Source organism: Tubulanus polymorphus, chromosome 5 (assembly GCF_964204645.1).
Source record: "Tubulanus polymorphus chromosome 5, tnTubPoly1.2, whole genome shotgun sequence".
NCBI classification, from domain to species: Eukaryota; Metazoa; Nemertea; class Palaeonemertea; order Tubulaniformes; family Tubulanidae; genus Tubulanus; species Tubulanus polymorphus.
This window is the reverse complement of record NC_134029.1, coordinates 2,609,533-2,627,094: the sequence shown is the minus strand read 5'-3', so window position 1 is coordinate 2,627,094 and position 17,562 is coordinate 2,609,533. Positions and strand designations below refer to the sequence as shown.

At 37.5% G+C, this 17,562-nt stretch overlaps 1 protein-coding gene across 1 annotated transcript; it reads left to right on the top strand.

The window, feature by feature from the left end:
* The first annotated feature begins 15,166 nt into the window (after positions 1-15,166).
* Positions 15,167-16,960, top strand: LOC141905325 (uncharacterized). Its single transcript, XM_074794165.1, has one exon. The coding sequence runs from the start codon at positions 15,167-15,169 to the stop codon at positions 16,958-16,960; it is 1,794 nt and encodes a 597-aa protein (XP_074650266.1).
* The last annotated feature ends 602 nt before the right edge of the window (positions 16,961-17,562 follow it).

The following is a 17,562-nucleotide window of genomic DNA, read 5'->3' as shown; positions in this document are numbered from 1 at the left end:
GAACACGCACAATAGACTCAGCCTAGTCACATTGATTCAGATGATCGGCAGTTTCTAACAAGAGTGTTCTAAAAAAATATTAGGAAAGCCGGGTGTTTGTAAGCGAGGTATCAGAAATGGACACTCCTATCGGGCCTATTGCCGCCATCATTAATTACTTGATTTGTCCGCAAAATATTTATCATGGCAGTGGCTCAAACTCTGCATCATCTGTTTATACGAACGATAAGAAAACTCTCTAGTAATAACCGATGATTGGGGCTGCAAGGGTGCTCATTATTTGTCATACCGTTTTCTGATAGATAGTAATTTGTAACTATTAGCCTACGGTCGTGCGCGCAGTCGTAGAATGGAACTGCACGGAAGCGCAGGCAATGTTGGTAAATCGCTTCTCAACTTCCAATCTCGTATACAGTGATGAAGTATTTAGATTTCTCAGATCGATCGCTAATGAAATATTACTTCTGATAGAAAGCTATGGTTACCGGTGCGCGCTGCGTCAGCCGCACGACAAATCGTCGCTAAATTACGTATTTAGTCGCGATAGTCTTCCGTAAGATTAGGAAGTGAAAAGATAGCTCCATTCTCGACGAAAAAACAACCCTTAACAAAGATCATTTTCTGATGTCAAACACAATACTCCCGGCCCCCAGTTCACGTGTCTTTTCTCTTAAAGAAGTTTAGTTAATTATTTTTGTTCCAATGTGAAGATTAGATCTCAGTGTATAAGGGCGATGCTGTTCTTTTTATAATTCGTCCAGCTGTGGCGGCTTGAAAGCTTTCGATAACCCATGTCGAGCAGCCACGAGTTCTGTTTTCATCCCAGGTGAAGGAAGCATTGAAATAACGCGTAAAGGCGTTAAATGGCCGTGATAATAGTCTCTTCTGCCTGATTAACTTCACGATAGGTCTACGTTTTATAACCATATGGACTTCAAAACATTAGCCTCATAATAGCTCATAATTTGGTTATATTGAACAAATGTAAACCAACCATAAACATGTCGTATGTCACAGAATTTACCCGTGATTTTAGCGGCAGATCTATCTGTGTATATGTATGCGCATTTAGATATGAATTAGCAATAAGTAAACCCTTCTAAAACGATTTACGTCTCATTTGAAATTCGAAATCGTTCTATAAAACGGGCCCCAGGCCACAGTGTTGAAAAATTTGGATTGGGCAAATAGGCCTATAATATCTACATATCAAGTCTGACTGCTACTCTAGTGCTTATTCTAGTCAAAATCCAACACACACGACCTTCTAATTCGCTCGTTAGACTCAAATTTGGGGACGATCGAAAAACCGTTTTTTGTTCGCGTAACAAAGTTTTTTCGTCATCGCAAAGAAAATGAGCAGCTTTTAACCCGAGGTCCGTTCTGATTACCGGCAACCCGTCCAATATACGCAAACTCGAGTAATGAGGTATCAAGTCGGTTTGTGTTGGTTGGTCGCGATGTTAAGTACCGACGTCGCTTCCACGCGGCAGCAAATCCATTTTCGATAATAGGTAACAATTTGAAAGGTTTTCCGCGATCTAATTTGTCACAATGAAGACATGTTGAAGTTTCTGTAACCTCTCTGATGCCCACTTGGCTCGCTGTCTACCGTCATAGACAATATCATACACCGACACATCAACGCTAATGTATTTTACTGGATGTGATACGCGCGCTATTCCGCCAAATATTATTTCATGGTTTCTGAACTTTTACATCCATTTACTTCATAATTGAATTACTTGTTTAGACGAAATGCGTCGAAAACATGAAGGTTCACCCGCCGTCTTGATAGAACGTTCCATTAGGTATTTGATCATTGAAGAATTTTCTCCACGCGGAGCGATAGAGAGAGAGAGAGCGAGCAGCGCCTGCAGTTACAAAACTAAACAAGCCAAGTTTTTATTGTTTGATAAAAGCTTGTGTTACACTTCATTTGATGATAATGGAGAGAAAATAAAATTATCGCCAGATTTACCCGGCGAGTTAGCGCCGTCGATTTTTGACGGCTTTAAAACAGCATCGGCGCAGAAAGCGGTACTGTTTTAACGCCGCCTACGTGTGACAAGCGGCCGAGTTCGCTTGATTTGCCGCGATGACCGCAATCTCTCGGTGAAGTCATCGCTTTGACGCGTGCGTGAGTAGAAATCAGGATTGTAACTCATTGAAAGCCTCCTCGTCGCCCTATGGCTTCTAGTCATCCGATTAATCATTGTTGGTAATATTTGCCATAAGCGCTCCTGTAATCTGCCGCAATATGTCAGATTTCGATAACGAAATCTCACTAAACTCAAGCAATAACATGTTTGCTTATTTCCCGTGTCCGTTTTTCATGTAAAGAAAAAAGTGGACATTTTACTCAACAATATTTCTGTAAAATCAACATGTTATCATACATTTCACTAGAAAATACGAAAAGTAATAAAATAGATAGATATCGGTTGAATTCGTGCATCGCGAAACAAAGGACTGACAGAAACTAATCTTTTGATACCAGCGAGGATGTGGGAGCTCTCAGCGGGTGGCAACTTTATGCAGCCTTTGTATTGGCAATTGGACAATATTTTTGCACCTATCATAAAAACAAACTAAGAAAACATCAACGGATAAAATATTTCGGATGAATTTTGTTTGGAGCAATAAGGAGTACATTTTCGGTGGGTTTTTGGTCGTGGGAAATTTAATGAGCACTCGGTTAGTTTTAATGCGTCTACTTTTCTTTTGCTTCTGCGGCAATTTTTCACCGCAAATTACACGTTATGAGAAGTGAACGCTCGAATAAATGAACGTTGATTTAAGATGATTGTCTCCAGAAGCCGCTATCTAATCATCTTAATTACTAATAACACGCACTTGCGCGCACCTGGTGTTGGTGACAAATATTTCCATACATTTGCGGCATTTTTTCTACTAATGATTTACTGTTGATAAGTTGTCTAAGAAATAAAAATAATTCTTCACATTATAAGAAGATGGACACTTCTTTAAAAGGGGATTCTCCGGTAACTTAGGAGGACAAAAGAAATATTAATTGGTTAATTACATGACTACTACAGATGGCACTTCTGAGCAGTTACTAATAGCGACACAATTAATGGTTTTCAAACTGCGAATTCTCACAAAACTGACAGAATTTCGACCACGTTTTGTTATGTATACTCAATCAGATGATTAGAACCAGGGAATTCATTCATTATCGACAGGCCGAACAAGATTAATTCATATTTTAACAAAAACCACTATCAATCTGATATTCAGAATATATCGATAATTCGTATTCCGCTTGCTCGATTCCAATGCCTGATTCTATAAGCAACTATGATTTGATTATTTCACGCGAATCGAAATAAATGTGGAATTGTTTCCGCCACTGAAAACACGAGATTTTCTGTTCGTCTGGCCTGTGAGTATCAAGTTACAGATATCCGTGTTTTGCGCCATTTATGAAAGAATGGGATCTATTTATTCGATTCTACAACGAGTCAGGAGTTAATGGGTTTACTGGGTTTTGGCGATGTTGTTCCTGTGTTCTGGATAGTGTTTTAGACAATGATTACAAATAATCGTTAGAGAAACTGTTGTTACTGTCGAATTTATTCCCACCGTGCACATATAACAGCCGCAACCAAAAATCTGTTTCCACATTGCGCATAACCTCCCAGGACTATTCCATACCATACTTCATTCTAACTCATCCATACGTTTACACGGCAAAAGTGAAAGTCGATCAGCAGTTTCCAACTTGCTATTGGATATTGACCAGTGTTTAGATAACTTGGCTGTAATACATTGTTGCCGTGTGGTATTCAAACACTGGCTGGGCAAATAAATTAGAATTTCAACTAGAACAGTTACGAAAGTATTTTTAAATTTGAGAGAATGATATTGCACCCGTTGTATCCGTTATACATAATTGTTTTTCAATCGATAGTTTTCATAGCGGTTTTTCTCATATTGTATCAAGGGACAATTAACATCATTGAAATTCGATCGTCCGACTTCATTTTCTTCAATCCACCGAAAACAAATAGAATGTAAATTGTTTACACACAGACATCGTGTTCAGAACGGGTTGATTCGGTACGTGGCACTCACAGCGACCCCTATAATGTCGTGAATGCGTTTTAGGGTCGGTTGCCAAACAAACACGGTCGCGTTAATGTCTCATAATAATGTGAACTAAATCCACTTGTAAATTGTTGCCAATTTCTAAAACTTTGTCGCGTAACAAACTGATAATTAAACCGCTTCTGTTTGTTTTGAATGGAGTATTCGTAACCAGAGAAACATATTCAAACAAGCTTGAAATAGTTACAAAACGATCTAGTTTGACTTGTTTTTAACATAGGTGTCAGTTCCGCTCTGTAGAGTCATATCGGTTCATTCTCAATTTATCAAAATCTTCGAAACTTAACTGTGAACCAGGTACTGAATTGCGTGACACTAATCTCATCTCAATGTTAACTCTAACTCTATCAAATTCATGACTGATTCTAAATCTTATCTTCGCCCTTCATAAAACGTGTTATTTCGAGGAGCCGATCTTCTCCGGACAGATGGTATCAACTTGCTTGCCTAAGGCTACTTTTTAGCTTAATCAAATTCGGTTGAAGTACGACGACGAACCAATTTCTGAGTTGATACAGCAGTTCAGAAGCCACCGAAATAAGCCGATTCAAAACCATCGTTTAAAATTCAATGTAGAAAGATCCAACTGACACAAATAGCCTGAACTGAGTCAATTAATGGATGCTAAACGACACATGTGACGAACTATATATACTATTTTGATAAATATATGCTAAATCCGTGACTCGCAATAAAGTATATGCCTGGATCGGATTTAGCTTTGCTGATCTTTTAACATACATGACACGCATAATAAACACATCTCGGTAACATATGAAACCATCACAGATACTACAGTACACAAAATACAATGTCATACAATGTGATACTTTACAACGTCGTACAACGGTTTATAGTGAAATATGACGTTGTATTTAAACAAACAGGTGTATTCCTAATCAACTTTTATATTTACATAATATTTGTCTGATGCCCGTTTATACGTATTTCACTTTTGTTCTACAGCGAAATAAATTATATTCTATCCTGCAGTGGTTTTTGTACAACAGCACGATGTTGAATATATGCATCATTTCAGATTGTAATTGAAAAAGATAATTGGAAATATTGAATTGTTGAATAAACATTTATTCAAATGAGCAACGAGAAAGTATTTAGTACCTGCAGCTGTTGGTGTCAGTGTCCCCTGAAGTATCTGACCCTCTAAAGATCCACATAAATTTAAGTACAAACTTAAATTGAAACCGATGTCACGTATTGTCCGTGTTTGAATTCTTACATGATTGCAACGCCTTGAAAAGTATTTCGTATTTCTAAAAAAGGAGAAACACCTATCTATATATCCTATTCATCGTCAAATAGAAAGCGGCAAAGATGAAAAGATTTTGAGATATTTTTTAGAACATTTTGAATAACAATAGATCGAAAAGATAACGTATACTGTGAACGAAGATATCGAGAAGTGACGATGTATTATAATGACCCTAGCCACGCCTTCAAGTACCAAACGACGACTTCAGTGACGAACGCACTAAGTAACCCCCAATATCAATATCTATGTATATATTTGTACATTATTCATAAACGGCTGACTGATATACAGAGAGAAAACTCGAAAAACAATATTTGGATTGTGTTGGGGCTCGCTTCCTACTTAGGCTTCACTCGTTTGTGCAGAAATATAAGTTAAGTTGTCAGATGTGTGTGAAGCAATACACAGTATATGATGCCATTATCATATATGTAAAAATATCGGGCCTGTTACCAATTGATTATTGATATATACAGAATTGCTTCCTGATGCCACTGCAAAGGCAAATAACCTTACTCATTTATTCGTTTCGCTTGTCTTGTCTTTTCTTGTCTCTTGTAAACTTTGAATAATCGAAATCGTTTGCATCGTGTGTCATAATTTTACGTGACGCGAAGGTCAGTCATGCTGCGAGCTTAGTAACTTACTGGAAGAGGACAATCCTTATAAATCGCGTGCTAGATCGACTTATCATAGCCCACCAACACCAAGAGGTATACCTTCTCCTCTTATCAATATAATCTGCGGACATCACTTCGCGTGTCCAATGTTTGCTTTTTGCTCCCTGTTCCCTCCTATTGATTGTCAATATTACACCCCGTCCTAGAAAGAAAAAACTGACTAACGTTATATTGGCAGAATGTTTTTCCGACACTTTGCTGCTCTCCACAGCTGTCGATATAGACGAACCAAACCGAAAAGGGATTTTAAGAAGTCTTGAATTCGTTCAAAAGAATTGTTAAAAAGAATTCAATGAAATGGATTCAAATATGATCGTAGACTGATGTTTTCCTAAATTTGGTAGATAAAAAATCTACAGTTTTTTTTAAACATTTTCAGGATTTTGCCTCTAATTTCCATCATCAGAAGTGATATATCAATTGTATGTTTTGTTGGCGTTTTATGAAAAAAGCTTTAATCGGTAATAAATATCTGATGTTTTTTGCTCATATTGATTTGATTGCTCGATGGAGCCCGTTAGGCGCATTGTTCACTGGATGACATTATCTGCCGGGTGAAAATAAAAATTTTGTTAAAGGTGTGAAAACTATATACGAGGTGGGTGGCTAAAATGGTCCCTGGTGCGCCAATTAAATAGGGCACTCCGACCCGCCGAAGCGATGATGGGCTGAACGCGTGTTGAAATATCACTAGATATTCAGAGATATTAGCTGCAGGTGTGAAGCGTGTGACAGTCTGTCCAGACCGCCCTGTGACCAACACGTCGTCTCACATATGTGAGAAATTCTTCTCGATAATCCACCTCAAAACAGATGTCGCAGTAAACGGATTAAACAACGATTTTAATGGGCTCTTTGCGTTACGTAAGTTTTCTATATTTTGAATAATTAGACCAAGCAGGCGGCGGTGGCAGCGGCGGCGGCGCGGGTCAAACGCCATCCGCTAACAGCATATTTCATTTAAAGTCATGACACTGCGTGTTAAAATACACAATTCTTTTACCAATTTCCTCTAAAATCGATTACGCAATTGCGCTGTTACAGAATCTACGAATGATCAAAACACATTTGAAAGTCCCACGGATTTTTTTCAGGTACACATATATCACTGACATATCTAACTTTCTCTGTTTTGTAAACCGCAACTCATTGACCACAAAAACTGACCAAAATGGTCGTTATCGTAGACTGTGATTTGCAAGCAAATATGGCGATTATCGCTTGGTTGAAGTAGTACCAAATGACCTTAGACTCGACTGGCATCGAATTGGTTTCATATAACAACCTGAAAGTGCAAGTTGACAGGCTATTTCTGCGCAAAGAACACTGAAACATACTGACCACAATTCTCTGGGACAAACAAATACCTCGTTCACATGGACGAACAAATGGAAAGTACTGGTCGAACCTGAGTTGAGTTGTTTCTCTAGTGATCTAAAGCATCTCTGTGTCCTTATTCAACAATCCGCTTTCTATGCATATACATACAATCCGGCTACAGACGACGTCCGTGTCAGGTATCCACTTTTTGAAATCCCTCTCTTTCTCTCTTCTCACCGGAGAGTAAGAGTACTTCTTCAAATAATCGCCTTTTATTCACGCTAATGATTCATTTCACGTGTACCTTTACAAGATTTTGCACTTTTAATGTAAAACCATGAATGCGATTATTTTTTTCTGAATTCTGGCCAATAGTTTTGAGTTAAACCAACGCAGGACATTTTACGAAATATTTCTACATGAAATAGCACTATTTACGAAGACTTTTTTTTCATATATTTGTTGCATTTATGTCGGAAGACCACCCTTGATAAACGCACGGCAAGTCAACTTACGAAACAAGGTGTTTTTTTCTATCGCGAGACAGGGTTACCGGGCAGGTTCAACCCAGTGGGTAAGATACTCTTGTTACAGGGGGTGACGACCACCCAAACACTAAATACAATACCAACTAAAAAGCAATACATTATTATTCTTAATTTTCAAAATAATAATTTTAAATCGATCGAAATTGTTTATTATCATTAATGAATTATCTAGATATATATCTGATATATTGTGGTCAAATTTAAATCTATTTCTTAGGTAATCTAAGATCGATTTTTCAATCGATTATTATGATCATTATTATTATTAATATTTTTATGTGTGTTCTAGACGCTCATCGATCTCTGGTTCTTACTCAATTATTATCGCACCAAAAAACAATCCATATCAACCACAAATAGAATAAGGAATTTTATTGATATTTCACACGTCGAAAGAACACACACTTTCTACGAAAATTAATTATCGTCGACGGTATGGAATTTTTTGTTGTGACAGTAATTATATTACATTGCTCGTTGTCGGTTCGAATCGTAGCTAATTATCTCTGAACTGCTGAGAAAAATTGTTCGATCTTCCATTGTGTTCAGTCGATGATGATGATAGAAAAATGTTTAATTACAAACCAACAATAATTATCGGGTGACGCTTCTTATTTTTTCATTTCGATTGTTCATCAATAACCCGGCTCTCTCTCTCTCTCTCTCTCTCCCTCTCTCCCTCTCTCCCTCTCTATCTCTCTCTCTCTCTTTCTGTCTCGTCGCAGCAATTATAATTGTTATTGGTTTTGAAAATAAGATGCCTTCAGTTATTTGATTCGATCTTTATTTGAATCGGTTGAAATCAGACGTATTTGTGTAGACATATCGGAGCATCAGAAATATGATTCGTTATTTCAACAAATTTACAAGTAATTTGTCCATAACCAAATTATTCGAACAATGAAAGTGAAATTGTTGGTGGAATGATGGCTGTTACGTTGTGGTTGGTCTCAATAAACTATTTGAAATTTGAAATTTCTTCAACTACCAGATTTCACCTTTATTATATATTTTGTGTTTTAATAACTTAAAGTTATTCTGAATTACACGAAATTAAATCTTACCGTATATGTTTAATTCGATAATAATTACAATGATAATTCATTTAACTGCATTCGAGTATTTAGTCAATTTTACAATTCGGAATATTACATCACGTATTGTTTGTCGGATGAGGGGTCATCGCGAACCTTGAGGGCTAGACTTACAAAAAAATCTCAAGGCACTGGATTCCCAATTTCTGAATTTGCCCTGACAATGACAACTTTGGAAAATGGCACGTATATATCGGAGAGGTTCACGTTATGGCAGTAGAACCCGTGTTTCTAGCAGTGAACCATCTGATAGGTATAATGTAGTTTTGAAATGTATGTATAAACTTTAATCGCGTACATAAAATGATGTGAAATGTCAACGTCGATAAACACATATCTAAGATCGATTTATAACAAGCCCTGTATATTTGCTGCTAATTCGAGAGTGAGCCCATGATTCAGTAGAACCAGGTGTGGACACAGCTTGAACACAGTAAACTCTGCTGATTTAATAAAGGCCCTCTCTGTCTCAGGTCGAGTCTGTGCTCTTTAATGCACTATAATTTTTTCGCAATTCTTTTCCAATTACGACGTGTCATTTCTGAGGTAAGTCAATATTCCGAACAAAAGGAAAATGATGTTCATGGCGCCGTTAAAACTGCGTAACAATCACTGAACCACTGAACTGTCAGGTTCTGCTCAGGAGCTCTGTTATTTTTGAGAGACGTATAATTCATATGCAGATCTTGTTTATTTCATGTTACAGTGATTTGATTTTGTTCAGTTCCACAGTTGAACTAGTTCATTTTTCAAAAATTTATAGACAAGTATTTGCCAATAACTGTGGAACTGAGTTCAGATCATTTTATCTTTATTTTGCTTCTTTGGATTACTATACTGCAACTTTGTTTTGCATACGTATAAATATAGATCCAGGATGTCCTGTTGGATAGCGACGTCATTTCGTACCGGTACCCAATTAACTCCCTCGAATATGTTCTGGAAATGTATTTTTATTGTTCTTTTCTAACTTTGGGATTCATATCCATATAATCGTGAATAATGTGTTTTGTTTTATCGCAGATATGTATCAGAAAATCCTCCACTGCTGTAATAGAAAACTGATCCACGACTTAAATTGACGCAGTGTCCATCGAGCAGTTCTACGCCTTTCATTATCAGACATTTGAACATTACCTTTGTTGAGAAAACGGTATTTCGACTAATTTCCTCGCTTTCCATCACCTTTAGAAAAACATGGCTCGCGTAAAGACAAACCGGCATAAGCCGCCTCTGTAGTTTGAGCCGTTTGTACATCAAAAAACCGACCCGAATCAATAGTCCATGTCATTAACGCGGGTTTAAGCAACTATTTATGGAAACTTTTGCTGTCAGCCACAAATACAGCCCTTCAAACAGATTAATTAGTGACAGTAATAGGCTTATAATAGTGGATATACCCGAGATTTCTACATGTAATCACCTTTTGAGTTGAAGATTATGGTAAACCCGAGCAAGAGGATTTTCGAGACCAATTCAATAATGTCGACAAGGTTTTGGTACAATAAAATCACTGATGTACTTTGTGCGACTAAGTTCAAAGGTGTCGTTCAGTTTAAAAAAAACAAATGTCAGATTTCCACCGTTTTAAAATCACTTGTTCATAATATGTTCAAGTCTATAATCAAATTCTTTCACTAAGAAATCTGAAAAAACCACAGGGATGATCTCATGTGAGTTGGAGTAAGAAAAGTTGCTGAAATACAAGTAGAACCCCGAGTCTAGAATAATTGCAATGAAACGCAATGAGTGATGATTTATACCCATAATTAAGAAATTTGAAAATTCATGGTGACATATTTCGCTGTTAAATTCGTTGTGGAGGCAGTGAGTTTTTTTTATAAATAGCATGATTCTGACTATTAAACTATGCAAAACCCCAATTTCACATAGTTAAACATAGTTTACATAGTTTGATAGTCAAGCCTATAACGTTAACAATATTCACGCGCTTGAGACATCCCTCCAGACGGCGTGTTGTCGTAGAACAGAAACAATTTCATATTGAGTGCAAAAGTTTAATCGGTCGTGAAAACATCAGAATAATTTACGCCCGGCGTCATCAGCTACACTTTCAACTGTATAAAATAACAATTATTGTTTGCGTTTTAAATGTTAGAAGCTTCATTATACAAATCCAATATGAACAGCTGCCGAGTTTACTGTGGAACTAAACGTTTCCGTATTTCAAAATCCTAACATTTATTTTTCATTTTATACAGCAACATTTTTATTACATTATGTGTTTCCATAAATATTCAATTTCAGTATGAAATGATGTCTGATTTTGAATAATTTTTCGTGCTTAATGCTATGATTAGCTGGTCCATCCATGCCCTTAATTCCACTATAATTTACAAAATCCTGAATATCAAAATAGGAATGTCAAACGCGTGTATTAATTACTCATTTGGAAAATCAAGTTCTGCTTTCAATAAACTACACTGAAACTTTTTACGAATTCATACGAATGACAGAAATCAGCAGCGAAATTTCGAATTTTCGAACCCCTTTTGCGAGGAAGGTAGTTTTTCGGGTCAAAATCGTTTCCAAGAAATTTCGAAATTTCCGGTCGTTAATAAATTATGGCGCGGTCATGAATGGATTTTCACTGACTCAGTAAATGTAACGACAATTTCGTGGATCCTTTAAATATTCGATGAATAAAAATCACAGGCGTCCAACAGCGTGGAATCATTTTTCTCACAAGCACAGGATTCACAAAAACCGGATGATTGACAGCTAGCTAGAATCGGAGAGCCTTGCCATGTTTGTCTTTAACAATACGAAATAAAACTAGGAACTACGGGTCTATTTAAGGTTTTCATTAGTAAGGACCAACTGTTGCATTATAGACGCACAAGGGCGCATAGTTATAGCTAATCAGCATGCCTAGGCCTCAGCGGGACGCTACGACTGTCTCAAGTTTACGCCAAATATATTAATGACAGGCATAACACAAGAAAAACTTGATTGAATACAAGCGACTTGAATAAGGATGACAGAAAAACCAAGCGGAACTGGCTTCAGCAAAACCACACAAGACGAATAATCAGCTCTGCCACCTATCAAGAACTAGTTACACTATCAGACACACCCAACCCGCGATGCGATTCTTGTCGGATGTGTAAAACGATTTGAGATTTGTTCAGGCCCTAAATCCTACTATGAATTAGATTCATGTTATCATAATAAGTTCATTTTTTGTTTATTGTTTAACCTGCTATACGTCGTTCGTATCTTAATTTCCAATAAGACTCATTATTGTTTTATGATACCATAGCACAGTCAATTCTTAACTGAGCTGTCAAACTCGATCCAAAGTTTAAAAAAGAATTCGATGATACCAAAATAATCGGTATTTAAACATCGGCTGCTGAAATTAAACCATTGGTTCGTGAATCTGAACATTGAGTTACTGGTAAAGCAGCAAATGAATGGTACAATCTGCAAGTTGCTGTCCGACAGTGCTCTCTCTCCATGGTCGAGGTCGTTAATTGAAGTCTGTTGCGAGCTGGTTGTACTGTAACTGTGTACAAATGTTTTACCACTAATTGTTCTATTGTGGTGCCACCAGTGGCCCACCCAATTACCGGAAGCAGCGATCACGACTGCGCACAATTTACCGTTTAAATTTTGAATTGAGTCTTTCTGTTGACCGCGTTGGAGGTAATTACGACAAACACAGTCGTATTTTAGTGAAATGTCGATATGGAACCTGACTGTGATATATTCATCGCGTTCTATTCTACGATACACAATATTACAAACCGATATCAAATATCCACGTCATAAACATGGCGTCGTACGGTACGATCATCACCGCCATCATTTACAGCAACATCTTTAATATGCAAGTTGTCAAATGATTACAAAATGTTATTGCGAGAAAATCTATGTATGCACATTCCCTAGATCCAGTTCCACAGTTCTAGGTTTAGTTTGGCTCAGGTTCAGTTTTCCGATATTTTAAGAGTTAAACATATTGATCTAGAAATTTGACTGGATTGTGATTCTACAGAACTATGAATTATGAAATAAGAATGCACAAAAATCGAATCGCCCAATCCGTTTTTACGTAAAAGATTTAGAGATGAACTTAGAAAATTATTGCCACTCGTTGTATTTACCATCCATTTTACACAACTACATATAAATTATAACCTAGGTGAAAAAAAAACTTTTTTATCGAAAAATACTTCTCAATAAAAAATAAAACATTTAGAGGTGAACTTAGAAAATTGTCATCACTCCCGATACTTCTTCGCAATTTATCCATTTTTTCGAGTGTATTTGATAATTTTCACTTGTCTATTCGAATCGTGTTTTTATGCGGCGGTTTAATAAACAGTGTATAATGTATTCAGTCAGTTTTCAAGCATATTAAATGGCCTCTACAGATGTGAAGACGAGTTGAGCCGAGTGCGGATCGATTTGCCGTGTAATGTCCTCGTGCTTCTTTATGGAGTGTTTTGCACCCCAGCCACCTCCTGTTACATGACACTTAATACACATTTATATAAACATAACCGTAACTATTGAAGCTTTTGTTATCCCAACCCGTGCAAAACTATTGTTTTTTTTGTAACGTAACAGAGAAACTATATCTGTATTCATAGTTACATCATCTACAAAAACTACACGCGATTGGTTTTCATTATTTTTCACGATGCTCTGACAATTTCGACGATGCACTATATGTCGGCGTAGGCGATACGGTCGACAAGTCGACACAATCCTGGAAGAAGCAAAGATGTCGAGATAAGAAGACAGTTTAAAGACAAAAATTACATGCAAAAAATATAGGAAATTCTTTCTAAAATATTATTTTCTATGATAAGGGTATACCTATTGCAGAACCTGTCAATATACCAAAACCTTTTAAATTCCTGTCGTATCGGAAGTAATCTGTAAGGAAAATATTCGTACGAATAAATTTAGTTGTCATTTTGTACCCGATGCTTTCCGTATACAGATTGGAGTTTTGAGACTGTGGATTTAATCTGGGGACTGTTTCATTTGTCAACCATCCGCATCAATTTGATGATGGGAGAAGTGGTCAAACAAAAGAAATCAAAGTCATTTTATACTAAATTATTAGACCACTCGCCGTATCTGCCTGTAGCTTGTGCTACAGTCGTTTCATTCTGAGTTGATTATATGAAAAACTCGTTTTGACACCGTTCTGAATTGTCGATCTGTCACACATTCAAATTCATTGACGAATCGTGGATACGCAGAGGATACCAACTTCGCGAGGGGTTAACGTGTACATTTCTCATTTAAATTCAAGGAATGAAGCAAATGATTAATGGACGCCGGGACTTCACAACCCACGAATATTACCACGGCTGCTAAAACCACCATGACCAACATTTTGTTTCTTGTTTTTTATTATGTTCATTACCGCTAACAATACCAGAAGTACAACAGCAACCATAATTCAAACAGAACTATACCACAACGCGTACTTTAGTAGTTCTTTAATTTAGAAGCCATGATGAGAACCATATCATACGTAAATATCGCTTTAAATGAATCAATTCAAAATGTTACCGAAAAGCGGCCAACATAAATCAACAATTAGCGCACGTTTCCCTTGATTTAAATAGTGGTTCCATATATATAATAGGTTTTCATTGATCAATCTCTGCTAACAGCTGGTTTAAAATGGACTGGCCCTCTAAATAGGAATCACATCGTTCACATATTAGTCATTTCTCTTTCTCGTTACCGTACTTAACTTATTGCAGATAGGGTTTCCGTTAAGGTAAGACAATTTTATATCTTATAACATGTCAACAGTACAAGCAATAGTCATTACACTATTGGGAAATAAATGATTTTGAAAACGACAGATAGCATTTGAGTTGAAACATCAAAATCCTCTAATAGGTTTTGCTTTGAATTGCGAGTATTCATTCTACAATCGGATTAGTCAGTCGTCGATAGAACCCAACGTTAATGAGAAATTTGATTTTACGTCGACTATTCGACTCGTCTTGGTAGACAACTGGAATCTGGGATCCTGTTGTACTTGTAGATATCCTTATCAGTTAAAAAGATTCGATGATGAGCTATTTTACAAAAAAAAAAGATTTTTCATTCAATCTTTAGAAAATGGAGAAAGATTTCAACGATTCCGCGTCCAACCGATCACTAGCCATCGGAAAGAATCTTGACTGGTTCAAAATACTAATAACCGATGATTACGAAGGTTACGATAAAATTAAGGCGAAATACACTGCTCTTGAAATGAGGGAAAACTATGTAAATAACAGGTTTGAATATGACTGCCCGGGTGGAACTAGTCAATATATCCTACCCTTAAACCTTGCCGCCTGTTCTTCATCAAACGAAGTTCTGAAACGTCTTCTGGAAGACGGTGCAAATATCGCATTCACCGATATCTACCATCAGAGGACGGTCCTCCACAATATGATCGCGTTTGCGGGTGAGAACTGGAGAAAAGAGGAACAACTTCTGGAAACTTTAGATGTTCTAGCGGAATGCATCGGAACTGACGACTACAACTTACTACTGAGAACGGAAGACGGTCAGGGGTTTTACCCGCTTGAACTATCGGTGAAATGCGGCGCTTACGGATTCTTCAAACGTATCCTCGACTCGGATATTTACGTGACGAAGCGATATATCTACGGCGTCAACGAAGAGATGATTGAGTACGACTTCACTGACTATGAAGCGATGAATAACTGGCGACGCGAGATCCGTTCCCCGATTCGCTTGCTGACTTATGCCACGGAGCAACAGTTTGAGAGAATGTACAAGCATAAAGTTTTGAAGATGCCCGTAATCCAGTCTTGGATCAGCCACAAAATCACTTCCAACGTTATCTTCATGATGTTTTGGTTTCTTTTTCGATTGTTTTTTATGATCGGGCTTTTGTGCTTCAGTCCAAGCCAGTCGGCTGCTGATGCCTGGGTGTGGTATATGCCAACATGGTTGGCGGCCAATAAACACAAACTCAATGCTTCCGTGCTTGATTCTGAATACTGTCATGATATGTCTGTAAATGTATCTAGGACGCAGAAATTCGTCGACGGAATATCATTTGTTGCGTACACGTTCATCATCCTAATCGGTCTCGATGTCGTTGAAGTAATTCTGAAATACACCAATCGCGATTACCGACAAGTCATTGGAGATTTGTGGCGTGCGAATTTTTGGGGGATAAAACCATTCGTTTCGAAGACAAACTTCTTCCGAATCAATCAGTCTTTACTTTACGCTGTCTGCCAGGTGGGACAGATCATTATCGTTTGTATATCGGTGGACATTATTCCGACGTACGCGCGCAATGCCGAATCGTGCGAGGACGTGTACTTAATCGTCGAAATAGTGATCCGAACTGTAAAAGCCATCTACACGCCTTTGTTGATGCTGAGTTTTCTGTTCGTTGTCGAATGGCTTCCGTTTATCGGTATATTCGCCATCGATTTGCGTTTGATGGTAACGACGATGGTTCGATTCGTCCTTCTAACGTTCATGGTCCAAATCGTATACGTAACGTACATAATGTCGGTGAAAGAGATGGGATATCTATCGTTTCCGGACGCCATGTACAGAATGTTCCTCATACAAATAGGTGGTGCGGGTGTAGCAGGGGATGAATCTCTTTACGACCTGAGATTCATTCACGTCTTGTATTATTACACCACGTCCATATTGATTGTTAATTACGTTATTTCGTTGATGATGAAAAAGGCGAACAGTGATGAGGTACAAAAGCATTACATGCAAGTTCTACGACGATTGGATGCCGCTTTTACCGTCGAGATTAGAATAAGGCGATGGTTGTGCAGGTTGCTTCATCCGATAAAGCTAGGCAATAAGTTGCCAAATACGTATATAATCGCTACATCCCGTATAGAGAAACATAAGACTTTATAAAATTCATCCCGAAACAAACTCGTCAGTAAAAGATATCAAAGTAATCATCTTACATTACATGTCAAAAAGTTGGGATCAATCATCCGGTTGTTAGAACTCTACCCTATATATCTGTGAACACCTTTTTCTGGGATATAGATTAAATTAGCCACAGGTTGTTGTGTTTTGCCATCTTCATAACGTGGACCATTCGAACGAATCGATACGAAGCTTTACGAGAACGTACCTGATATTCACGGTCGAAATATTATTATGACTATATCATCATTTGGGATTTCTAGAGCATGTTGTGAGCGTCGGTGTTCTTTTCCATCTGGTATCGAATCGAACTTCGAATTAACTAGCTATTCATGTACCAGTACTGTCTGCTACTGATCAGGGGGAGGTGCCACACAAACCTTTGGTTGGAAACGCTACGTAGCTCTTCAGATGGCTGAGGTTTATTATTATAAAAAATGCAGATATTCGCTTGATTATTGTTAAGTTATTGTTTATAGTTTGGTCGATATGCGATTAAAAGTTTCAAAAATGACAAATGATCTTTAAGTAAATCGTGTGACGTGTTGGTACGTCGAAACAATTGCGATCTGCAAGTGGGTACG